Genomic DNA, 26,070 nt, shown 5'->3' with positions numbered 1-26,070 from the left:
ATGCTTGTAGTAGTTTTGTTTTGAGTCTTGCTGGTATTTCCGTTTATAATGTGGGGGTACATGTAAGCCGGGCGGAGTATATAAGGGGCATAGTCAGGTGGTATAATAATGGGGTAAAAAAAAACAATAAAATAATCCATAGATATTTGTTATGCTGTGACACAATCCTTTCTGCACAGGCCGGTGTCGCACTAATAAATGGTCCTTACTTATTCCCCTTTTGGTCCACACTCGGGATCTTTGCAGTTTGAGGAATTTTGCTGGGAAATGTTGTCCTGGTATAATACGGGCACCGTCGCTTCCAGCAGATATGTTTGGGCCCTCCCCTTCCTGGTTCCCTAATTATAGGGGCCTTGATAATTCGCCACTTGAAACAGAAGAAACGTTCCCCTCGGGCCGGCACAACTGCATATTTTTATTTCCTGGCTTATTGGAGCCTTAACTAATTTTATTTTTTCATAGACTTAGTGGTATGACGGCTGTTTTTTTTTGCGGGACGAGCTGTAGTTTTTATTGGTACCATTTTGGTGTACATGCGACTTTTTGATCACTTGTTATCCTTTTTTTTTTTTGGGAGGCATGGTGACTAAAAAAATATGCCAGAATTGCTGTTTTTTTATTATTTTTATACAGCGTTAACCACGAGTTATAAATTACATGTTACCTTTATTCTGCAGGTTAGTCCGTTTCCGGTGATACCTAATTTATATCACTTTTTATGTTTTACAACTTTTTGCACAATAAAATAAGTTTTGTAAAGAGAATGGATTTTTTCTGTCGCCAAGTTGTGAGAGCCATAACGGTTTTAATTTTTTAGTCGACGGAGCTGTATGAGGGCTTGTTTTTAGCGAGACGAGTTATAGTTTTTATAGGTACCATTTTTGGGTACATGCGACTTTTTGATCACTTTTTATTTCTATTTTTGGAAGACAGTGACCAAAAAATAGCAATTATGTCAGTATTTTTTAGTTTTTTTTTACGGCGTTCACTGTGCGGAATAAATAACATATTTTTATAGTTAACCCCTTCCCCCTGCTTGCATTCTGGGCCCTAATGTCCAAGCCATTTTTTACATTTTTACATTGTCACATTCAAAGAGCTGTAACTTTTTTATTTTTGCGTCGGCATAGCTGTATAAGGTCTTGTTTTTTGCGGGACGACTTGTAGTTTTTATTGGTACCATTTGAGAGTAGATGCGACTTTTTGATCACTTTTTATCACATTTTTTTTAAGTCAGGATTAACAGAAAACAGCAATTTTTCCATTGTTTTTTATTTTATTTTTTACGGCGTTCACAGTGCGGGTTAAATAATGTAACCGCTTTATAGTCGGGGTCGTTACGGACGCGGCGATACCAAATATGTGTAACTTTTTTGCTTTATTGCAGTTTTTTTTAATAGTAAAGCATTTTGTAAGGGGAAAAGCTGGGTTTTTCATTTTTTTTTTTTTTCACTTTTTTTTTTAATTAACTTTATTAAACTTTTTTTTACTTTTTTACTAGTCCCACTAGGGGACTTCACTATCCTCCGATCGCTATTATAATACACTGCAATACTTTTGTATTGCAGTGTATTACTGCCTGTCCGTTTAAAATGGACAGGCATCTGCTAGGTCATGCCTGCGGCATGATCTAGCAGGCATTCGCTCCAGGCAGACCTGGGGGTCTTTATTAGACCCCCGGCTGCCATAGAAGACACAGACACTCGGCGATTTTATCGCCGGGTGTCAGTGAGATGAGAGGGAGCTCCCTCCCTTTCTCCAAAACCATTCAGATGCGGTGCTCGCTATTGTGCACCGCATCTGAAGGGTTAAACGGGTGAGATCGATACTAATATCGATCTCACCGGGCAGAGCAGGGACGCCCCCAGCCCTCAGCTGCCTCTGGCAGCTGAGAGCAGGGAGATTTCACGGCTCCCTGCTCTGTTTACTTTATTCTACAGCAGCGACGTAGAATAGCGGCGCTCTAGAATAAAGCCCACTAATGACCGCCGTAAAAAGACGTATCGGCGGTCATTAAAGGGTTAAGGTCGTTACGGTCGCAGCGATACCAAATATGTATGGCTTTATTATTTTTTTCAATAATAAATGACTTGATAAGGGAAAAAGGGCGGTTGTTTTATTTTATTACTTGAAACTTTTATTGTATGTTTTACAACTTTTATTTTTACTTTTTTTACACTTTTTTTTTTTTACACACTTATTTCGTCCCACTAGGGGACTTGAATGTCCAACTGTTTGTTTGATGTTCTAATACATTACACTACCTATGTAGTGCAATGTATTGGAACTGTCAGTTGTTCACTGACAGCAAGCCGATCAGGCTCCGCCTCTGGGCGGGGCCTAATCAGCTTACGTAATGGCAGACAGGAGTCCATTGTTAGGGCTCCTGTTGCCATAGTAACAGTCGCCAGCCTTGCCATCGAATGACAAGTCTGCCGATTTGCTACAAACCTCTAGGATGCAGCGATCACAATGGATCGGTGCATCGAAGGGGTAATGCCAGGAATCAGAGCTAGCTCCGGTTCCTGGCGATAGATCGGGGTGTCCGCTGTAACATACAGCGGACACCCACTGCTGATGACGCCGGCTCAGCTTCTGAGCCGGTGCCATCTTGCCGATGGTACTGGAAGCCTCCTGGGCCCCGCCGACTGCGGGGCATAGGAGGATTCCGTTACTGGCAGACCGGGAGGTAAGTATTAGCCCTCCGATTGCCTTTGCAGCCACCGGCAACCCAGCGATCACGCTGCTGGGGTGCCGGTGGCTATAAACTCCTCACATGCTGCGATCTCTATTGAACGCAGCATGTGAGGGGTTAATCGGTCGGATCGGAGGCTAGCTCTGGTCCTTGCCGATACCTCAGGGTGCCAGTTGTAACATACAGCTGTCACCCGGCGGTGATGTCGCTGGCTCACCTCCTGAGCCAGCTCCATATGTTTCACGTACAGTTACGTGGAATTGCGGGAAAACACCATCTCCCATCAGGTAACTGTACGTGAAATTGCGGGAAGGGGTTAAGAACGCGGTTATCCATTGAACTTGTAAGTCCGTGCATAGTTTCTGCTTGTATTTCCTTTATGGATTCCAGGATTGCCTCCCAAAGCTGCTGTTTTGAGGTACATCGCGCCATAGGTTCTCAATAGTTTTGAGGTCCGGAGATGATGGGGGCCAAACCATGATTTTTATTTTTTTTCCTTTTATGCCTATAGCAACCAAGTAGTCAATGGTGTTTTTGTAGCATGGGATGGTGCATTGTCCTTCGTGAAAATGATTTTTTTTTGGAAAGCACGATACTTTAAGGGACCTACCATCTCACTTCCAAATATTCCGGCTTAAATCATCACTCCGCCACCACATTGCTGATGTCGCAGTCTTGTTGGAGCAGGGTGGCCGTTCACCAGCCATCCAGAACTTCATCCATCAGGACCATCCAGTTTAGCATGGCATTCATCGGTGAATAAAACGGTTTGAAAATTAGTCTTTGTTTTTCTGAGCCCACTGTAAACGCTTCTCTTTGTGAGCTTTGTTTTAGGGGTGGCCTAACTACAGGTTTATGCACAACTACCAGCCTGTGGTGGATCCTGCATTAAGGGGTTTGTGACACTCCGAAGACACCAGCAGCTTTAAATTACCTGTTTGCTGCTCAACAGTGACATTTTTATAGCTTATTTTTTAATGCAATTAATTTCTCACAGAAACTTTCCTTTTTAACCCTTATTAGATCGTATTCACCTGTGTAAATGATCTCTCTTCAGTTTTTGTGAAATATCAATTGTTTTCGTGCCTTTTGCAAGACATTGAACTATTTCACTCTATTCATACTTAGAAAGGTCTTTCTTTCTCCCCATATTGCATGAGAACTGTGACTTTCCCAATAATGTGGAACAATCTCTTTAAACCCTTCAGGATTGAGCCTGTTTTGGCCGTGTGGACGCAGTCGATTTTTATTTTATTTTTTCAAATCAGTCGTGTCACTTTATGTGGTAATAACTTGGGAATGCTTTTACCTATCCAAGCGATTCTGAGATTGTTTTCTCGTGACATATTTACAAAAATTTGATCAATAAATTCAGTATTTGTTTGTGAAAAACACCAAACTTACAGAGAATTTGCAAAAGTTTTCATTTTTCTAAATTTAAAATGTATCTGCTTGTAAAATAGCACTACCACGCAAAATAGTCACTAATTAACATTTCCCATAGGTCTACTTTATGTTGGCATTGTTTTTTGATCATCTTTTTTTTTTTTTCTAGAACGTTACAAGGCTTAGAACTTCAGCAGCAATTTCTCAAATTTTCAAGTAAATCTCTAAAACCTATTTTTATAGGTACCAGTTCAGTTCTGAAGTGGCTTTGAGCGCCTTATATATTAGAAACCCCCATAAGTCACCCAATTTGAAAAACTGCACCCCTCAAAGTTTTCAAAACCGCATTTCGAAAATTTCTTAACCCTTTAGGCGTTTTACAGGAATTAAAGCAACATAGAGGGGAAATTTACAAATGTCTTTTTTTTTCTTTTTTTTTTTTTGTCAGAAAATCAATTTTTTTCTGTAACACAGAAGGTTTTACCAGAGAAACGCAACTCAAAATTTATTGCCCAGATGCTGCAGTTTACAGAAATATCCCACATGTGGCCGTAGTGTGCTAATGAACTGAAACACAGGCCTCAGAAGCAAAGGAGCACCTAGTGGATTTTGGGGCCCTCCTTTTATTAGAATATATTTTAGGCACCATGTTAGGTTTGAAGAGGTCTCGTGGGGCCAGAATAGTGGAAACACCCCCCAAAAAGACACCGTTTGGCAAACGACACCCCACAAGGAATTTATCAAGGGGTATAGTGAGCATTTTAACCCCGCAGATTTTTTGCTGAATTTAGTGTAATTAGTCCGTAAAAATGAAAATCTATATTTTTTCCAATAAAACTTAGAAATTATCAATTTTTACAAGGAATAAAGAAGAAAAAGCACCCCAAGATTTGGAAAGCAATTTATCCTGATATGTGGTAATAAACGGCTGTTTGGACACACGGCAGGGCTTGGAAGCAAAGGAGCGCTATTTGGCTTTTGGAGCCCAAATTTGCTGGATTGGTTTTCGGGTATCATGTCGCATTTGCAAATCCCCTGAGGGACCAAAACAGTGGACACTCCCCAGAAGTGACCCCATTTGGAAAACTACAGCCCTAATTAGAATTTATCTATGGGTATAGTAAGCATTTTGATCCCATAGGTTTTTTGCTGAATTTAGGTTAATTAGGCCATGAAAACTGCTAATGTTTTTTATTCTTTTTTGTTACGGTGTTCACCGTGCATTATAAACTACATATTTAATTTATTCTGTGGGTCGATGCGATTACGGCGATACCATATGTATATAGTTTTTTTTATGTTTTACGTTGTTTGCACGATAAAAATAACTGTTTGAACAATTATTTCGTTTTTGTCGCGCCATATTCTAAGAGCCACAACTTTTTTATTTTTCCATCACGAAAGCTGTGTGAGGGCTTGTTTTTTGCAGAACAAACTGTATCTTTTATTGGTACCATTTTTGGGTACGTGCGACTTTTTGATCCCTATTTATGAATTTTTTTGGGAGCTGAAGTTTCTAAAAATAGCGATTCCAGTATAGTTTTTTTATGGCGGTCATCGTGCGGGATAAATTACATTATATTCTTATAGTTCAGGCCGTTTTGGACGTGGCAATACCAATTATGCATAGTTTATTTTTTTTCCAATAAAGGACTTTATAAGGTAAAAAGGGCAATTTTTACATTTTATTTAGAAATGTTACTTCTTTACTTTTGTACATTTTTTGTGTAAGTTTTTTTTTAACATTTTTTTTTTTTAATTCCCACTAGGGACTTGAAGATCCAATTGTTGGATCGTTGTTATAATACCCTGCAATATTTATGTATCGCAGGGTATTATACCTGTCCGTTTCACGCTGACAGGGGGCACATTAGGTCCTGTCTCTGGACCTAATCGCCTTCCATAGATGGCAGACCGGATGCCTTTGTTAGGCTTCCAGTTGCCATAGCAACAATCGGCCCCCGCAATCGCGCCGCATCGTGCCGATGTTGCTATAGCTATTTCAATGCCGCGGACGTTATTGACCGACGCATTTAAGGGGTTAATCGGCGGGGATCACGGCGGTGATCTGACCGGATTTTTTTCCCCCAGTACTAAGGCTGCTAGCAGCAGCCTGTGCTGGGAGATGCTGTGCTGCGGGGAGTTCCGGTCTGCTCTGTTAGGTGCACACGTAGATTAACGGGCTGCAGGCACAAGGACCAGGGATGCAACCCGTTAATCTACGTGGGGTGGTTAAGTAACTTTCCCTTTAATCAAGATCAGCTGGCAATATAATTAACAAGCCTGATTGTTTGTTTTCTTTCTCATGTCTGGTATCCATCTCAAACACTATTTGAAAAAATAAAACCTAAATTATCATTTAACTGAAATCCTAATCATATTTAACCTGCATAATAATTTGGAACACGGTGTCGATTCATGGCTTTTTTTTTTTTTTTTTTTTTTATAATGGTGGCTTTTTTTTCCCCCCTCTCTAGTGCCTTTTCACATCTGCATCGGTGATTCTGTTCTGCTCCACCAGAGTACCAGAACAACGAAAATACCGGAAGCGCCGCTTCCGTTGTTTGACACAATCCGCTCCTTGTGGAACTCATTGACTTTATTGGTTTTCGGTCAGGGTATCCATGGTTTTACCAGTTAGGGTATGTGCACACGCTTGCTGTCATTTACGTGTGAAAAGACAGACTGTTTTCAAGAGAAAACAGCTGCCTCGTTTCACACGTAAATGCTCCTCCTCGCATTTTGCGAGCCGTCTGAGACACTCGTAAATCTTGAGCTGTGCTTCATTGAGTTCAATGAAGAACAGCTCAAATTACGTGGCAAAGAAGTGTCCTGCACTTCTTTGCCGAGGCAGTCCATTTACGCGTCGTCGTTTGACAGCTGTCAAACGACGACGCGTAAATTACAGGTCGTCTGCACAATACGTCGGCAAACCCATTCAAATGAATGGGCAGATGTTTGCCGACGTATTGTAGCCGTATTTTCAGACGTAAAACGAGGCATAATACGCCTCGTTTACGTCTGAAAATAGGTTGTGTGAACCCAGCCTAACAGAGCCTCCGACACAGATATGAAAAGGCAAGAAGTCAGAGAACTTGCTGACATATCTACTTTTTATGTGTGTCGGAATTGTATTTTTATTTTTTTGGAAATTCTTTATTTTGTTGACCCAAGAGGTCCATTTTGTAACATAAAGGGTACATAAAACAAGGCATTGCACATTTAGAGTACATACTCCGACAATGTACAAAAAGCATAAATACAATGTTATACATTAGTGTTCTGATTGAAAAAGAGAAGATAATGAAAGGGGATCTCAGATCTCCAAAGTGAGGCTGGAGCTGAGTTCCCAAGCTAGAGAATGAAGAAAGTCAAAGCGGAAAGGAGAAGGAGGGGACCCTCCACAGCATCCCAAAGGCTGAGGTGCTATTCAGACTGACTAAAGGAATGTGGCTCTCGTATGATGTCTTTATAGGAGTCTGAATCCTGAAAAACTATCCACTGGGACCAAGTTTGACAAAACCTGGAGCTTGAGTCGTGAATAACGGATGTCAAGTCCTCCATATGCATGATGTCGTTAACCTGTGAAACCCAGAGGGATAGCGTGGGGGGAGATGGATCCTTCCAATGTAGTGGGATGCAATGACGTGCTGCCATCACTAGAAAGTGGAGCAGCGAGCGCTTATATATGTTCGCTGGGATGTCGCAGTGATGAAGGAGGAAGAGTTATACTTGTCTCTGTGACCTCAATTATCACCCGTTTTATGCCTTCCCAGAATGGGGTAAGGAGGGGACATGACCAGAAGGTGTGAAGGAGGGTACCAATGTCTTGCCCACATCTCCAACACATAGGGGACGCTGTGGGGAAGATGCTATGTAGGCGGGCTGGGGTCCTATACCAGCGCGAGAGTAGTTTGAAGCTTGCCTCTTGGTATCTTGAGCATATGGAAGTTTTTTGAGCCATAAGGAGTATACGCTGCCCTGTGTGGGAGAGAGGGATATCTCCAGATCCTCTTCCCATTTTGAAATGTATGCAGGGGTGGGCATATCGGGGGGATCCATAAGGATTTTATAGATTACGGACAATGTATGTCTAGCCAAATCAGAGCCTGTACAGAGGATCTCTAGTGGGGTCTTGACCACTTGGTAGGACGTAGGAGCTGAGATAGAGGCTAAAAAGTGTCGTAGTTGCAGAGAACGCCAGTGTCCCAACGGAGGAAGATCAGGAATCTGGGCCAGATCCGCAACAGAGAGCCATTCACCGTCTGTCAAGAACCGATCTGCACGATACCATCCCGAGGTCTGCCATGTACGGAAAATTGGGTCCGTCATGCTAATGGGAAAGGATGGATTGCCCAGTATCGGAAACATTAAGGAAGGGAGTGGCAAGCAAGATGTCCTTACCGAAGGGAGAGAGCAGCATACTAGTGTTGGGCCTATAGTAGGGTGATGGTGGAGATGTCTGAGTTGGCTACGGTGTAGCCAAGGGAGAGCCGATAATCGAATAGAGTAGAAACTCTGCTCCAGGATCACTCAAGACTTAAATGTTGCATGTCTGCACCAATCAACTACCCGAGCAAGATGAGATGCAATGTAGTAGGTGCGGACGTCAGGGAGTGCAAGCCCTCCCGATGCCCTGGATCGACACAATAGTGTGCGGGAGAGTCGCGGAGTCTTACCATTCCAAACAAACGCAATCTGAAGAGAATTGACCGCTTTAAAGAACTGTGTCGGGATGGCTATGGGAAGCGTCTGAAATAGATATAGTAGCCTGGGAAGTGCATTCATTTTGAAGATGGAACAGCGACCCATCCATGTAAAGGTGCCTTTGGACCATCTGGTGCAGTCTGCCTTAAGTTCAGCAAGGAGTGGAGGAAAGTTCAGTTGAAAGATCTCTCAGATCTGCTGATAAGTGAATCCCGAGATATTTCAGAGCTGTCGGAGTCCATTTAAAACTGAAAGATTGTTTCAGGGCCGCCGTAAGATGGGGTGGGAGAGAAACATTCAGGGCTTCGGACTTAGAAAAATTAATTTTAAAATTAGATAAACTTGAAAAGCGTTGGAATTCCCGCATGAGATTAGGAAGGGAGATGGTTGGATTGGTCAGAAAAAAAAGCAGATCGTCCGCATAAGCAGCCACCTTGTTAGCTGAGGTATTCGTTTCTAGTCACTTCACATCCGGGTTCGCACGTATATGGCGTAAAAAGGGCTCTAGTGTCAGTACAAAGATCAAGAGTCAGAGGGGGCAGCCCTGTCTGGTGCCATTGTGTATAGAAAATTCCTCTGAGAGAAGTCCATTCATTCGAACTCGGGCAGGTGGGCATGAGTACAGGGACATTATCCAGCCCATCATATGGGATCCAAGGCCAAGACGTGAAAGGGTTTCTTCCATAAAGGTCCAGTTGACTCTATCAAATGCTTTTTCCGCGTCCGTAGATAAAAGCATAAGGGGTACATTGGAGATTTTGGCCTTGTGGATAAGATTGATGGCTCTAGTTGTATTGTCACGTGCCTCTCTACCTGCCATGAACCCTGCCTGGTCTGTATGCACAACTCCTCCAATCAGTGGTGCAAGACGATCCGCCAAAATCTTGGCAAACAATTTGATATCCGTATTGAGGAGGGATATTTGTCTGTAGCTAGCACATTGCGTAGGGTCTTTCCCAGGCTTGGATCACCGCAATATGAGCCCTAAGGGCATCGGGAGGGATGGGGGAGGAGGCAGAGTAGGAATTGAAGGAGGCTAGGAAATGCGGACCCAGAGCCGTCAGAAACTTTTTATAATATTGGATTGTAAATCCATCTGGGCCAGGTGCCTTGCCTATTCGGGAATGTTTTAAAGCGTATGAGAGTTCTTGCGTAGTAAGTGGTTCTTCCAGGCTAGAGATATTATCTTCCGATAGGACGGGTAGACCAGAATCTGCAATGGAAGTAGAGATATTAGACCTGAATTCACGGGATGCCACAGACGGATTAGTAGAGTCTGTAGTATACAGAGCAGCGTAGAAATCCCGGAATTCAGAGGCAATATCCAACGGCAAACAAAGCCGTGTTTGTAAGGGGGATACTATAGAGGGTATGTAATTCTGGGTTTGTTGAATACGCAAGGCTCTAGCCAGAGACCTACTACTTTTGTTGCCATATTCATAATAGTGACGTTTACATTTAGAAGGTGTAGCCTTGGCTCGGGCCATCAGTAAGGTACGCAGTTCCTCTCTTTTGCGGAGGAGGGCAATCCTACATTCCGGGTCACGGGAACGTTTGTGTGAGATCTCAAGGATCTCAATCTCGGACAGCAAGCGGACCGTGGCCAACGCCCGTTCCCTGTTCAGACGGGCTCCATGTTTGATAAATATACCCCTGATCACGCATTTATGAGCCTCCCAAATAATGCGAGGATTGGTGGTCTCAGTGACATTAGTTGCGAAATAGTCAGCCATATTGCGCTGAATATCTGCAATAACTGAATCCGAAAGAAGCGTTGGGTTTAATTTCCACTGAGATTGTCGGTATAGAGGGGAATGTAGCGAGAGGGTCAAGGTGACTAGAGCGTGATCTGAAAAGGAAATCGAGTCAATGTCGGCAGAGCGTATAGAGTGTAACGAGTGATGTTTGACGAAGAAAAGATCAATTCTCGAGTATTTGTCGTGTACTGCGGAGTAAAAAGAAAAGTCCCTATCTGCTGGATGTAGGAGCCGCCACGTGACCACTAATTGGTGTTCGTTAAATGATTTCATAATGCGGCGCAGCTGTGCACTCGAGAATGATGAAGAACCTACGGAAGTGTCTAGAGTGGGATCTAGCGCTACATTGAAGTCCCCTTCCAGAACAATGGTACCCTCCCCAAACTCCTCCAGAGCGTTCAGAAAGCCAACAAGGGCTGTGCCTTGACCGGAGTTAGGTATATAAAATGAGGCAAAGGTGTATACTTGAGTCAATAGCTCCTTTGATCAAGAGCATCCGTCCCAATCCATCACTGCGAGACCCCTTGAATTCCCAAATGAGAGATCTGGAGATCAAAATACTTGTCCCCCTGGATTTCGTGTCCGGAGAAAAACTATGGTATGCATTGGGGAACCATGCGTTAGAGAGTTTGAAAGGTTTTTGCTGGCATAGGTGCGTCTCTTGAAGGAACGCCACCTGTATATGTTTGCCTTTCACCAAATTGAAAAGTATGGATCGTTTTCCAGGGCTGTCTAACCCCTTGACATTCAAGGAGCCTATTATCAGGTCTGTTTGTGTGTGTTGCGTCATGTCTGCCCTAGGGTTCAATGAAGGGGGAGAGGAAGGGGAAGGCGAAGGAAGGGACGAAAAGAGGACAAGTAAGGATAAGAAAGAAAGAGACTGAGACGGTACACAAGAAAGAGGCCCGAAGGCCGACTCCTAGAAGGTACGAAAACCTGTAAAGGAAGGTTGTTAGATTTGTGGGGACTTGCAAAACCACGGTGGGGAGCCCCGGACCGCAAACATAATCATCAAACAGTAATACATTTCTTCCGTCGCCTACCCAGGGGGAGGCGACGGAGGCCCAAACATTGATAGAACCGACGTGCATCTCTCATTTTCTAATAGCCCAAGGCAGGTTAATAGAAATCTTGTGCTAATAGCCATGACCTCTTATGAACAACCTATAGAGTTGCAGCACCCTTCTCGATAAGTATTAAAGGCTGCTACAACCGCATATCAGACATAAAACCGTCCTCGTAGCTGTTGAGAGGATTTGAAAAATTGCCATGTAACAGGTGTATACCTGGCAGATGCCGCATTTTTTTAAAAAATACAGGAGAAACAGGCTAGAAAAATCATGAGACTCCCCCTAAACCACATCGCAATCAGCTGTCTAGTATATCGAACCATCAAGAGGGAGGGAATGAGGGAGGTAACAGTAGGCTAAGTGCCTCATGAGCTGCAAGTGGTAACACGCCCTATAATCATCTTCGGACACTAACCACTTTTATGTCTGTCTATAATTGACACTTAAACTAATACGGTATAAACAGCCCGCATTTCCTGAGGGCTAGGTAGATACTTGTAGCAGCAACTATATTTATACAAGAAACCTGGGTATCTTATGAAAAAGCTGGGTAAAACATTTGGTTGCAAGAGAGCCTTGTTAGGTGCATAGCAAAGCATTAAATGGACAAAATAACATTTGGCGACATTGAGTCCCTTGAACGACAATGCTGCAGGCGGCCTAGTAAAACAGTGACTAGTAAAAGGATATTAGCGTGAATGTCCTCTTTTAGGCCTCAGGCGGGACCCGGCGGGAGAGGTCGATCAACGGAAGATGTGGTGCTCCCGTAATGGATCTGATTCGGATGGGCTGGCTAGGTCTGTTGGGGCGACGACGTTGAGGTTGTTCAATTCTGTCCAGAGCTAACCAGTCCGGAACTGGGAAAGGCTCGATCTGAAGAAAACGAAATAGGCCCTCAAGATCCGAGGAGTGGCGCAGGAGGTAGAAGTCAGAGTTGTTCTTAACGACAACATGGAACGGGTGTCCCCATCTATAAGTGGCGCCTGCAGATTTGATCTTTTCAAGCAGAGGATGTAGAAGCCGTCTCATATAGAGTGTCCGTGGGGAGACATCAGGGTATATAGTAACCGTACTTCCTTCAACTGAGACCGGACCATGTGACCAAGCACCCCGAATAATTGCATCTTTGTCGGTATAATAGTGTAGGCGACATAGTACGTCACGAGGAGAAGACAGATCGAGCGGTCCTGGACGCGAAACTCTGTGAATACGGTCCAGGAGGAAGGTCGCTTCTGGCGGTCGATTAGTGTGCTTGTTGAATATAATAGAAACTCTAGTCGCCAGCTCGTCTCGTGGGCCGAGGTCTGGAAGGCCCTTCAGACGCACATTGTTTCTGCGTCCTCTGTTCTCCTGATCATCCAGCTGAAGCGCCAAGGATTGTAAATGTGTTCTAGTGTCCGTGGCAGCTCTTTCCAAAGCAGATACTCTGGAGTCAATAGCAGTCACAGTATTTTCAGATGTAAGAGCCCTAGAGTCTATTCTGACCACGTCCTGACGCAGGTCAGCTATATCTTGCTGATGTGCCTGCTCAACCCTGGTCACCAGAGTGTCAAGATCCTGCCGGGTGGGGAGGGCTTGTATCATCTCCCTCAGTAATTGTAGGTCAGCATGTAAGCCAGATGGCCCAGCCTGTACTTCAGGGGCATATGTGTGTGGTATAATAATGGGTAAATCTCCCACTGAGGACATGTTGAGGGGAGAGACAGAGCTTACCGCATCCTGGGTGCTGCAGCAGGGAGGCACGGTGTCGGCAGTCGTGACCGCATGAGCTGACTTCAACAGGGGAGCAGGAGGAGAGGGAGCCGAAGTCTGTGGCCGGATGTGTCGGCAATGTGTCCGCCATTGCTGCTCGCGGGTCCGCGACCGTTTGTGAGGAGGAGAGGAAGCGCTCCATACTTTTACAGCGGCCAGAGGAGTGAGGTAAGGACCGGGAAGTTCCAGGGCAGGTTCCCCTACGTTTTCCTGGCATCGCCTGCCGGGTTTACCCGGGATAAATGGCTGGTATTCAGCTGCTGTTGCGGAGCTCCCCCAGATCGCGTGCTCACGGCTCCATAGCTAAGCCACGCCCCCTCGGAACTGTATTTTAACCACTTCCGGACCGCCCATAGACTAGAAACGTCCGGGCGGTCCACAATGAACTCTGCATGGCCGTTCCAGAACGTCCTGCAGAGTTAGCAGGTTTGCCGCTCCCCGGCGGCCTTTAGCTCCGTCTCTAGACACTCAGCGTGGTGTCCGGTCATGTGATCGTTGTGACAACCTGTCACAGCGATCACATTGCTCCTAACAGCAGCGCTTACGCGCCGACTGAGGTGCTTTGTAATACAACTGTCTAGAGACAGCTGATATCACGGAGCTTTCACCCGGAGACTGCTCAGTGTGGTCTCCGGTCACGTGATCGCTGTGACAGTGTCACGATCACAGGGTATGTGGACCCACTAGGCCGCTCCGCCGTAGCGGAGAGGCAGCTGACCAGGTCACAGTCTATACAAAAGTCTATAGCAGTTCGTAAAACACGGGTACCTGAACTAGTCCAGACAGTGGCTGTGGCTTCATCACAGATGGAGGTCGGTGCAGTAGGACACTGGACATGGCAAATGACAGCAGGTGCAGTAGACACGACTCCAACACTAGTAGGCACAGGATCAAGAACAGCACAGGATACAGGAACAGGTTACAGGGCACGGGTAACAACTGGAACGGGAAACACTAAGGGACCATTTGCAAGACAGACTTGGGATAAACTAACAACGCTCGGGCAAGGATCAGAATCGCTGGGGCCTTCTTATAGTTAGGAAATCATGTGTAGTTGATGATGAGGATTGTTTCACATGTGCGCTGGCCATTTAAAACCGGGCACGAGTGTGCGCACACACCGTTGACCGGAGCGGAAGTGAGCGCTGGTGTCTCCTAGGAAGGAGATGGGGACCAGCGCTCACGGATCCATGGCTGCGGGCGTCGTGAGGTGAGTAAACCCGACAGCCCCTGGCCATGGATGCTACAGACAGCGTGTCAAAGCGGTCACATTGCTCCTCCCAGCAGCTCTTATGCGCTGACTGTAAGGAGCTCCATGATACAGCTGTCTAGACAGCTGTATCAACGAGCTTCAAAGTGGTCTCTGGTCAGGTGATCGCAGCGATCACCAGTTGCATCTTCTCACTCTGTGTAATGTATGTAATAAGTCAATGTGGTTGTGTCGCAACGCGCAAGACATGACAGCTGCAAGAAATCCAAACTGTCGTGTCGCAGTTACTTGCAGGTCGCAACGCAACCACATTGTCTTGAATTATTTGCGGTGTAAAACGCCTGAATTACGTCCGTAAGTAGTGCGTGTGAACATACCCTAAGGGTGACGTTAGATGTGGCGGATTCACTGCATATTTTACCTGTGGATTTGTGCAGGCAAAGTCTGCAGCGGATTACAGTACAAGGCAAGTCGATGAAATTTTTGATATGTCGTTAATACCTTGGGGTCTGCTTTCTATAAAAAAAAAAAACATTTTTGGGGTGTCAAAGGGGTTTTCAGTCCACAAAAATTGATGGCCTATCCTCAGGATAAGGCTCTATTCACTCGACAGGGTTTCCTGGCCGTGTGATGGCAGTTCAAAAAACGTCCGTCACACGGCCGCTGTAGGAACAATAGACCCCAAATGGGGCTACTCACACGACCGATCTTTTCACGGCCCGGTAAACCGGGCCATCAAAAAATGGGACATGCCCTATTTTCGGCCGTTCTCCTGGCCCCATTGCAGTCTATGGGGTCGGGTAATACACGGCCATCATTTGAATGACTTCCGAGTGACGGCTGTGTCTTCTGTCGCTCGCTCTCTCTCCTTCTCAAAGTGCATGTAAGGAGGAGGAAAGCTTCGGCAACACTGTGGCCGGGGATTGGGGATTCCGCTCCAGGAGAAGTCCCTGCCTTCACTGTCCATATATGGACACCGTGACGTCAGGGACTTCTGAAGCGGAATCCCCACCGCTGTGGCCGGGGATTCCTATCCAGGAGAAATCCCTCACTTCACTGTCAATATATGGACAGTGAAGTGAGGGATTTCTCCTGGAGCCATCCGCTACAGGAAGGTAGGGGGGGTGCCATCTATGGGGGGGTGACTACCTACAGGGGGGCTGTGTGGCACTACCTACAGGGGGGCTGTGTGGCACTACCTACAGGGGGGCTGTGTGGCACTACCTACAAGGGGGGGGGCCTGTGTGGCGCTACCTACAAGGGGGGGCTGTGTGGCACTACAGAGGGCAGTGTGTGGCATTTCTACAGAGGGAAGTGTGTGGCAAAATATTTTCAAATTAAATTCATCAGATTTTAAAACGGACAGGAAAAACAACTTATGAAAAACGTTTCAAAATCGGCCGTTGAAAATGGAAGCACAGCCCGGAACGGATGCAAAACGGCCATTTTTATCGGCCGTCACGGACCCTGTCGTGTGAATAGAGCCTTAGCCATCAATATCTGATTGGTGGTGACCCGTCTCCCCGCAGCCCCGCCGATCAGCTGTTTTGGCCACGAACGTACCATCGTCGCTTCCCCTTCGTTTCCTTTACTTCTCACACTGTGAATCGTGGACACACTTGTAGCGGCGGTTCACTGGCGCTACCAGTGTATCTGCGATTCACAGTGTGAGCGGTAAAGGAAATTAAGTGGAAGCAGTGCTCTTATAAGAAATGTGGCCCCTTCAAACCAGCCGATCGATGGGGGTGACTATCAGATATTGATGATGGCCTATCCTGAGTTTAGGCCATCAGTTTTTGTGGACTGGAAACGCCACAACATCTGTAATGGTCGTATGGTGTCGGCGAACCAGCTTTGGAAATTTTTTCTCTAAAATCCAGTTTGCGCACCCTTCTTTGTAAGCGACACCTTGCGCCCAGCGTGTAAGAAATGCACACGTATTTGGTATCATTGATGTCGGTAGAAGTTGCCAAATATGTATGCAGGTGTGTTTACCCAGTGGCATGCACCAGATGTAAAAAAAAAAAAATCACCTAAAATCACACATTCACATTTTTATCAACTTTATTTTTCATTTTTCCTTCCATATTTAAAAAAAAAAAAAGTAAAATATATCTACTTTTTTTTTACACAATATGGAAGCCCAATATGTTCTGAGAAAAACAAGACCAAATACATGTAGGTTGGAAAAATAATAGAACAACAATTTGCTTTTAAATTGGCATATGGCTAAAACCTAAAAATGGGCCTGGTCAGGAAAAGGGGTAAAGCTCCTGGTCAGGAAGTGGTTAAAGGTTATCAAAAAGAATAACTATACTTAGGCCCCTGAAGAACAGGCTAATTTTGGCCTTGAGAACCAGATAATTTTCTTATTTTTCCTCTTTATATTTCTGTGTTTATAACTTTTTTTTTTGTTCTTTATTTTTTTGCAGGATGAGTTATACTTCATGTAGGTGCCATTCATAAGCATTTAATTTTATATTAATTTTTATATTGGCAAAAAAGCAGAACAAAAGCAGTTCCACTACAGTTTTTGTTTTATTTAACTTCAGACACCGATTATCATAAATGATGCTATAAATGTATTGTTACAGTTGTGTTAATTCCAAATATGTGTTTTTTGTTTTGGAAATTATATTTAATAAAGTTTATTGGCAAAAATGTGCATTTGTAGGTTTTGGTTTTTTTTCTGAATTCATTTATATTTAACATTTATTTTTGTTTGCATTTAACTTTTTTTTCTTCTTTTATAAACCAAGTAGGGGGATATTTAACTTTTAATTTTTAATTTAAATTTTTTCTTTAACTGTAATGTACTGGCAAATATATATATATATATATATATATATATATATATATATATATATATATATATATATACCAGTACATTAGCCTGTTTACTAATCGTACACGGGTGGCAGTTATTAGGGCATACTTAGATAACAGAAAATATGTTCAGACTGCATTCAGTGTTTATCACGGCATTCAAAGGGTTAAGGGTGCAGATCATCTCTGATGTCCTCCATTAGAACGGGGCTGCGATTGAGACGTTGCCTCCGCAAACCATTTCAGCTAAATTTGAGCTCCAAAAGCCAAATGGTGCTCCTTCCCTTCTAAGCCCTGTCGTGTGTGCTATATCCCAAATTTAGTGTGTCCAACTACATATAAGGGTATTGCTATATCCGGGAGAAATTGCTTCACAAATGTTTGGGGCGCTTTTTCTCCTTTAGTCCTTGTGGAAATTAATTTGTTTTAGCTAAACCTAAATTTTTGGGAAAAAATTTCGATTTTAATTTTCACGGCCTAAATCAAATAATTTCTGCAAAAAAACTTGTGGGGTCAAAATGTGCATTATACCCCTAGATAAATTCTTTAAGGGGTGTTATTTCCAAAATGGATTCGCTTTTGGGGGTTATCCACTGTTTTGGCCCTTCATGGGCTATGAAAATGCGACATGGCCTCCGCAAACCATTCCAGCTAAATTTGAGCTCCAAATGGCGCTCCTTCCCTTCTGAAACCTGCAGTGTGTCCAAACAGCATTTTCTGACCACATATGGGGTATTGCCATATTCGGGAGAAACAAATGTTGGGATGCTTTTTCTCTTTTAGTCCTTGGGGAAAGTAAAAAATTCTACATTTTATTGGGGAAAAAAAAATCTTGGCCCAATTCTAATGTATTAATGTATATTAAATGTATCCAATTAAATGTATTAAACACCTGTGGGGTCAAAATGCTTATTATATCCCTAGATGGATTCCTTGTGGGTGTATTTTTCAAAATGGGGTATTTTTTCCTTGGACGTTACAAGGCTTAGAACATAAACAGCAATTTCTCATATTTTTAAGAAAATTTCAAAAGCCTTTTTTTTTAAGGTACCTGTTCAGTTCTGAAGTGGCTTTGAGGGGCCTATGTATTAGAAACCCTGATAAAACACCCCATTTTAAAAACTAGACCCCTCAAAGTATTCAAAACAGCATTTAGAAAGTTTTTTTTAACCCTTCAGGCATTTCTTAAGAATTAAAGCAAAGTGGAGGTGACATTTGCAAATTTAATTTTTCTTGCTGAATTTCAATTTTATTATATTTTTTTTCTGTAACACAGAAGGTTTTACCAGAGAAATACTACTAAATATGTATTGTCCAGATTCTGCAGTTTTTAGAAATGTCCCACATGTGGCTCTAGTGTGCTCGTGGACTAAAACACAAGCCCCAGAAGCAAAGAAGCACCTAGTGGATTTTGAGGCCTCTTTTTTATTAGAATATATTTTAGGCAGCATGCCAGGTTTGAAGAGGTGTTGAGGTGCCAAAACAGTAGGAATCCCCCAATAGTGACCCCATTTTGGAAACTGCACCCAAGGAATTCATTTATGGTTTGTTACCATTTTTACAGCACAGTTTTTTTCACAGCACCTATTTGAATAGGGCTGTGAAATAAAAAAAATTGCATTTTTTCCAATAAGATGTCATTTGTGATCAAAATTTCTTATTTTCACAGGGAACAAAATACCCCATTTTGTTGCCCAATTTGTCCTTAGTGCGGCAATATCCCATTTGTGGTGATAAACTGCCGTTTGGGCCCATGGGAGGGCTCAGAAGGAATAGAGCGCCATCTGTTTGTTGGAGTCCAGATTTTGCTGGATTGGTTTTCGGGTGCCATGTCGCATTTGCAGAGCCCCAGAGGTATTAAAGCAATGGAAACCCACCAGAAGTGACCCCATTTTGGAAACTACACCCCTCAAGGAATTCAAATATGGTTGTTACAATTTTGACCGCACAGTTTTTTTCACAGCACCTATTTGAATTGGGCTATGAAATGAAAAAAATTTAATTTTTTTCCAATAAGATATCATTTTTTTATCAATTTCTTATTTTCACAGGGAACAAAATACCCCATTTTGTTGCCCAATTTGTCCTTAGTACAGCAATACCCCATTTGTGGCGATAAACTGCCGTTTGGACCCATGGGAGGCCTCAGAAGGGAAGGAGCGCTGTGTGTTCTTTGGAGTGCAGATTTTGCTGGTTTGGTTTTCGGGTGCCATGTCGCATTTGCAGAGCCCCAGAGGTATCAAAGCAATGGAAACCCACCAAAAGTGAACCCATTTTGGAAACCACACCACTCAAGGAATTCATTTATGGGTGACCATTTAGACACCATAGTTTCTTCACAGAACTTATTTGAATTGGGCTGGGATTTAAAACCAAATTAATTATTTCCAATTATATGTAGTTTTGGCAGAAAATTTCTTATTTTCACAAGAAATAAAATACCCCATTCTGTTGCGCAATTTGTCCAGAGTGCAGCAATACCCCATTTGTGGTGATAAACTGCCGTTTGGGCCCATGGGAGGGCTCAGAAGGAAAGGACCACCATTTGGCCTACTGGGGATTTTCTGGTTCGAAGTCATGTATACAGAAGCCCCTGAGGTACCAGTACATATGAAACCCCCAAGAAGTGACCCCGTTTTAAAAACTACACCCTTGAGGCATTCATCTGTAATGTTGGTTCTCACGGGTACGGCAATACCCTCAATGTGGCTGTTATCAGCTGCCTGGGCACACAGCAGGGCTCAGAAGGGAAAGACGAGGGGGATAAGCTGCGCGGAGTACATCAGGGTAAGTAAAATTGGGGTAAATTATAAACCAAGGGATGTATGATAAATTTTAAAACACTCTTTCATACAGAGCTCTGGTTTTTCGGGACACGCGTCACATTGATATATTGTGTCTTCCCTTATCCCCCTCTTATAGCAGACTTTGCACCTCTTTTGACTTTTTCACTTCTTGCCAGTTTGGGGAACTTCTCCTGGACAGTGTTGCCCTGGTACGATGTGTGTAGCCCCGCTTCCAGAAGTACTGGGTGCCCCTTGGTCCCTAAAGATTAGGTTCTTGATAATCACCTCTTGAAATTCCAGGAAAGTTCCCGTCTGACCTGTACATCGACGTAGCACGTATACATTGTACAATGCCATCTGTATGATGTGCACGGCCAGCTTCTTATACCACACCGCATGGCGCTGTAGGGCTTCAGGATTTGATCGGACAAGTCCACCCCTCCCATGTACCTATTGTAGTCCAGGATGCAGTCTGGTTTGGGGGTCTCTGTACTGGTACCTCCTACTGGTACATGGGTACTGGTGTGGCATCTCTCGTCTTGTACTTGACACACAATATGTTGCTGCTAGATTGTGCCCTGCTCTCACCCCTTCTGAGTGTTTGCCCTGCAGAGTCTTAGGGAGGCCTCTCCGATTTCTTCTAGCAGTGCCGCATGCCGCAGGACTTCTGGAAGCGAGGCAGTTGAAGAGTGGGACGCTGGTATAAAAATTATCCAGGTAGAGGTGGTAACCCCCCCAGTGGGTGCACCAAATCCACACAATTTTTGCATTAACTCCCAGTAAGGGGGGGGGGCATTATGGGGGTTGACTACTGGTGTCCTTCCCTTTATATATCCTAGATTTGTAGGTATGCCCTGATGCACTCTCACACAGCTTATACATCTTCACGCCATACCTTGCCCTCTTACCCGGCAGGTACTTGCGGAATTGAACCCTCCCTTTAAAATCTACCAAGGACTCATCAATAGAAATACACTTCTCTGGGGTGTATGCTTGTGAAAACCGTCTCCGTTTATACAAACGGTCAAAACTGGGGTCATGTTGGGGTGGGCACAGCTCATTATCAGTATAATGTAAAAAGCGAAGTATTGCCTAATTTATTAATTTTTTTAGGTTACAGTTCAGTTCTGAACTTGCTTTGTGGCGCCCATATGTTAGAAACCCCTATCAAACACCCCATTTTAGAAACTAGACCCCCTCAAAGTATTCACAACAGCATTTAGAAAGTTTATGAACCCTTTAGGTGTTTCACGGGAATTTAGAGCAAAGTAGAGGTGAAATTTACATTATTATTTTTTTTGTCAGAAAATCCATTTTATACAAATATTTTTATAACACAAAAGGTTTTATCAGAGAAACGCAACTTAATACTTATTGCCCAGATTCTGCAGTTTTGAGAAATATCCCACATGTGGCCCTAGTGCGGTAATGGACTGAAGCACCGGCCTCCGAAGCAAAGGAGCACCTAGTGGATTTTGAGGCCTCTTTTTTATTAGGCACCATGTCCGGTTTGAAGAGGTCTTGTGGTGCCAAAACATTGGGAACCCCCCAAAAGTGACCCCATTTTGGAAACTAGACCTCTTGAGGAATTCATTGTAGTTTTCATGGGGTGCATGCAGCTTTTTGATCAGTTTTTATTCTATTTTTAAGTGGCGTGGTGACTAAAAAACAGCAATTGTACTAATTACCATGGGGGTATAATGCACTTGAATCTCAAAAATGGCAATAATGGTGTATTCACACAGTGCGGTTTTGGCGTGTGGCCGAAAACCGCATCAAAGAAATGCATGCGCTCTGCTGCGATTTGTAAAATCGTGCTGAAAACTATGTTTTTCAATTCGGTTTTCGGCCTCGCGACAAAAACCGAGGCAAAACTGTACCGCACACCCTAAGAAAAGTCTGAATTAAAATTGAGAAAAATTTCCCAAAAATTCGATTATGGTCTAAATAAATTTGTTGCAAATCGCAAGTGTCCCAATTGCCCTGTCTGACTGTCTTCTATGACTGTATCCAACTTGGATACAATTCTAGAAGACATTAGAGAGTCAGACATGTTAAACGGGGCACCCTTCCCTGGTCTTCCGTAGCAACGCGTCCCTGCTGGCCTTCTGAGATGATGTCGTTGTCCCATGTGACCCCTACAGCTTGTAAATGGCTGCTGTGGTCTCTTGGGACAAAACTACATCAATAGGCCAGCAGGGACGTGTCGCAACGAGAGACAAGGAAGGGGAAGTGTGTTTTGGTTTTTTTGGGTGTTTTTTTAAACTCTTTGCTCGTTTTTCTGTAATGTATAAACTTGTGGCCATCATTTTGCCAATCCGTGCGGTGTGAACTGCAAAAGGTTCGGATTTCGGCGTATCCGAAACTTTTGGGAAATTCGGACCGAATCCGATTTGTGCCGAATCGGTTTGCTTAACTCTATTCAGAAGGCATACCCCTCAACGGTAGTACTCAATCCCCAGTATTACTATAGTGTCCCTCCCTCACTACATTGGATCTGTAAGTTTATGTTCCCATACTGTACATCGATAACTTGTTTTGGAAATTAAGGAGACATGAACAACATTTTTGCAGCATTTTAAATGCTTGTAAAAAATAAAAAGCCAAGCGTATCAAGCGTTTTTCATGGCATTTTAAGATCTTTCATTTGGTAACATTATGTATTTTTTTTCTGCCATTTTTAACCAGCGCATGCAGCATTTTGTAAAAAAGAAATAAAAATAAAAATGCTACTATTGTGTATGTATACTTATCAATATTTGACTATAGATTTTAAAGTAACCTCTAGCCGTAGTAGTGTTAGGGTATGTTCACACGGCCTATTTACGGACGTAAATCGGGCGTTTTTGCCCCGAATTACGCCCGAAAATAGCGCCTCAATAGCGCTGACAAACATCTGCCCATTGAAAGCAATGGGCAGACGTTTGTCTGTTCACACGAGGCGTATATTTACGCGCCGCTGTCAAATGACGGCGCGTAAATAGACGCCCGCGTCAAAGAAGTGACCTGTCACTTCTTTGGCCGTAATTGGAGCCGCTATTCATTGACTCCAATGAATAGCAGCGCTAATTACGGCCGTAATTGACGCGGCGTTCAAGCGCCTGCACATGCCGGTACGGCTGAATTTACGGGGATGTTTTCAGGCTGAAACATCCCCGTAATTTCAGCCGTTACGGACCCCCGCCGTGTGAACATACCCTTAGGCTGGGTTCACACGGATTTTTTTGCAGGAGGAAAATCTACCTCAAAATTCCGTTTGGAATTTTGAGGCAGATTTTCCTCTGCCTGCACGCACGGCCGTTGAGCGCTGCGGGCATAAAACTCAGCGAAATACGCTTTCTCTGCCTTCCATTGATGTCAATGGGAGGCCAGAGACTTAAGCGCCCTCCGCCTCCCATTAAAATCAATGGCAGGCATTTTCGGCCGTTGTTTGGCACTTTTTCCGACTTGGTTTCCGTGTCAAAAAACGTGTAAAAAAACTCAGTGTGAACTGGTACTTAGGGAAACAAAACGTTGCAGAACGCTGTGTGTGTATCCAGCCTACAACCGTGGCAGAATCTGCATGTGGAGCTGGACATGGATTTCACCTTTGCAAAGCAGTCATAAACAGATAAGACATTCTGTGGAAGTAAAATACCCAGCATTCACTCAAATCTGCATATTTTTTTTTTCCTGCTCCATGTGAATACTTAATTGGTTCCAATTACATGCATTAACCCTTTCCTTTTGCAACCACTTTTGTCCATCCTCATTTTTCAAATCTGTTTTTCAAATAATGTGTCACTTTAGGTGGTAATAACTTTGGAGTTCTTTCACCCATCCAAGCAATTCTGAGTGTTTGTTTTCTTGTGACCTATTGTGCTTTATGTCAGAAGGAAAATTTGGTTGATTTTAAATTCATTGCTTATTTGTGAAAAACACCAAAATCCAGAGAAAATTTGCAAAAATGAGCATTTTTCTAACTTTCTATGTATCTGCTTGTAAGACCGTTATACCACACAAAATAGTTACTAATTAAAAATAGTTACTAATTAACGTTTCTCCTATATCTACTTTATATTGGCATCGTTTTTTGAACCTTCCTTTTATTTTTCTAGGACTTTACAAGGCTTATAAGTTTAGCACAAATTTCTCACATTTTTAATAAAATTTCAAAAGCCTATTTTTTTTGGGGGGGACCGGTTCACTTCTGAAGTGACTTTTGAAAGGTCCATACATTATAAAGCCCCATAAATCACCCCTCAAAGTATTGAGAAACCGGATTTAAACAGTTTCACAATGCTTTAGGCGTTTCACAGGTATTAACCCCTTCCCTGTTTGACCACTTTTGACCTTCCTGACAGAGCCTCATTTTTAAATCAGACATGTTTCACTCTATGTGGTAATAACTTCAGAATGCTTTTACTTATCTAAGCGATTCTGAGATTGATTTCTCGTGACACATTGGACTTTATGTTACTGGCAAAGTATGCTCGATCCGTTCAGTATTTAATTGTGAAAAATACCCAAATTTTGCAAAAAATTTTATACCACACAAAATATTTGCTAATTAACATCACCATGTGCCTCCTTTAGATTGGCATCGGTTTTTGAACATCCTTTTATTTTTCTAGGACGTTACAAGGCTTAGAACTTTAGCAGCAATTTCTCACATTTTCAAAAAACATTCAAAAGGCTATTTTTACAGGGGCCAGTTGAGTTGTGAAGTGGCTTTGAGGGCCTTCTATATTAGAAACCCCCAATAAGTTAAAAACTTCACCCCACAAAGTTTTTTAAACCGCATTTAGAAAGTTTCTTAACCCTTTAGATGTTTCACAGGAATTAAAGCAAAGTAGAGGTGAAATTTACAAATTTAATTTTTTTTTCTTTTTGCAGAAATTAATTAATTTTTTTTTGAAACACAAAGTCTTACCAGAAAAATGCAACTCAATATTTATTGCCCATGTTCTGCAGAATTAGGAAATATCCCACATGTGGCCATAATGTGCTTATGGACTGAAGCACCGCAAACTTTGTACAACAATTTCTCCCGAGTAAAACAATACCCCACGTACGTGTGGTCATAAACGGCTGTTTGGACTCACTGCAGGGCTTCGAATTGAACGAGCGCCATTTGGCTTTTGGAGCTCAAGTTTAGCAGGTAGTTTGCAGAGGCCATGTCACATTTGCAAATCCCCTGAGGGGACAAAACCGTGGAAGTGCTGCTGCTAAAAAAACAAATAAAAAAAAAAAGCAGCAGCATAGATGATGATGATTGATCACTCAGCAGCAGGACGCAGTCTGATGCAGATGTCTCAGCAGAATCGCAGCACATAAGGCCTCAGAACCGGTAAGTATCAGCTCACAGACCGTAACGCCAGCTCTGCTCACCGTTCTTAACCGGAATGAGGTGGGCAGAGCTGGTGGAGGGTGTTGCAAACACCCGCCATGGCTGTGATTGGTCGGTCGGTGCAGACCGACCAATCGTAGCGATGGGGGTGGGGTGGCATCACTGCTACCTCTTCATCAGTACATGGCAATCTCCACCATATCACTGTGCCCTGTGGCACAGTGATTGGCGAAAGCCACAATTGGCTGGTGGGAATTGACCAGCCAATTGCAGCAATCGCCGATGTGGGGGCGGGGGGTGAGCCATCCCCCTGGGCGTTGTATAAAGATGGCCTGGGGTTATGAACAGCGGCCATTTTTTCTTTGTAACTTTTCATTTTTACACTGTAACCCCTTCTCGTGTGGATACGGCAAAATGTGGGGAGCACTAGCTTTCCATGACATATCCATACGGCAAATGTTGGGAAGGGGTTAAACCAGGAAAAAAAGTGGAGGGGAAATGGACAAATTTCTATTTTATCTTTTGCAGAAATGTTAATGGTCCATTTTTTTT

The 26,070-nt window shown here is 43.4% G+C and overlaps 1 protein-coding gene across 2 annotated transcripts in view; it reads left to right on the top strand.

Moving 5' to 3' along the window:
* Positions 1 to 26,070, top strand: part of REXO1 (RNA exonuclease 1 homolog) — a 296,453-nt gene that overhangs the window by 234,376 nt on the left and 36,007 nt on the right. The window contains exon 15 of one of the 2 annotated variants that reach the window (XM_075863706.1): positions 17,010 to 17,181. The exons of the other annotated variant lie outside the window; for it this stretch is intronic. Within the exon in view, the coding sequence (XP_075719821.1) occupies positions 17,010 to 17,030 (21 nt within the window). The 3' untranslated portion in view covers positions 17,031 to 17,181. Of the gene's footprint in view, positions 1 to 17,009; positions 17,182 to 26,070 lie in introns of those variants that run through there. 2 annotated transcript variants of the gene reach the window in all.

Source organism: Rhinoderma darwinii, chromosome 1, assembly GCF_050947455.1.
Source record: "Rhinoderma darwinii isolate aRhiDar2 chromosome 1, aRhiDar2.hap1, whole genome shotgun sequence".
Lineage (NCBI taxonomy): Eukaryota > Metazoa > Chordata > Amphibia > Anura > Rhinodermatidae > Rhinoderma > Rhinoderma darwinii.
Note: the sequence above shows the minus strand (reverse complement) of the source record. Positions and strands in the feature narration are given on the sequence as shown.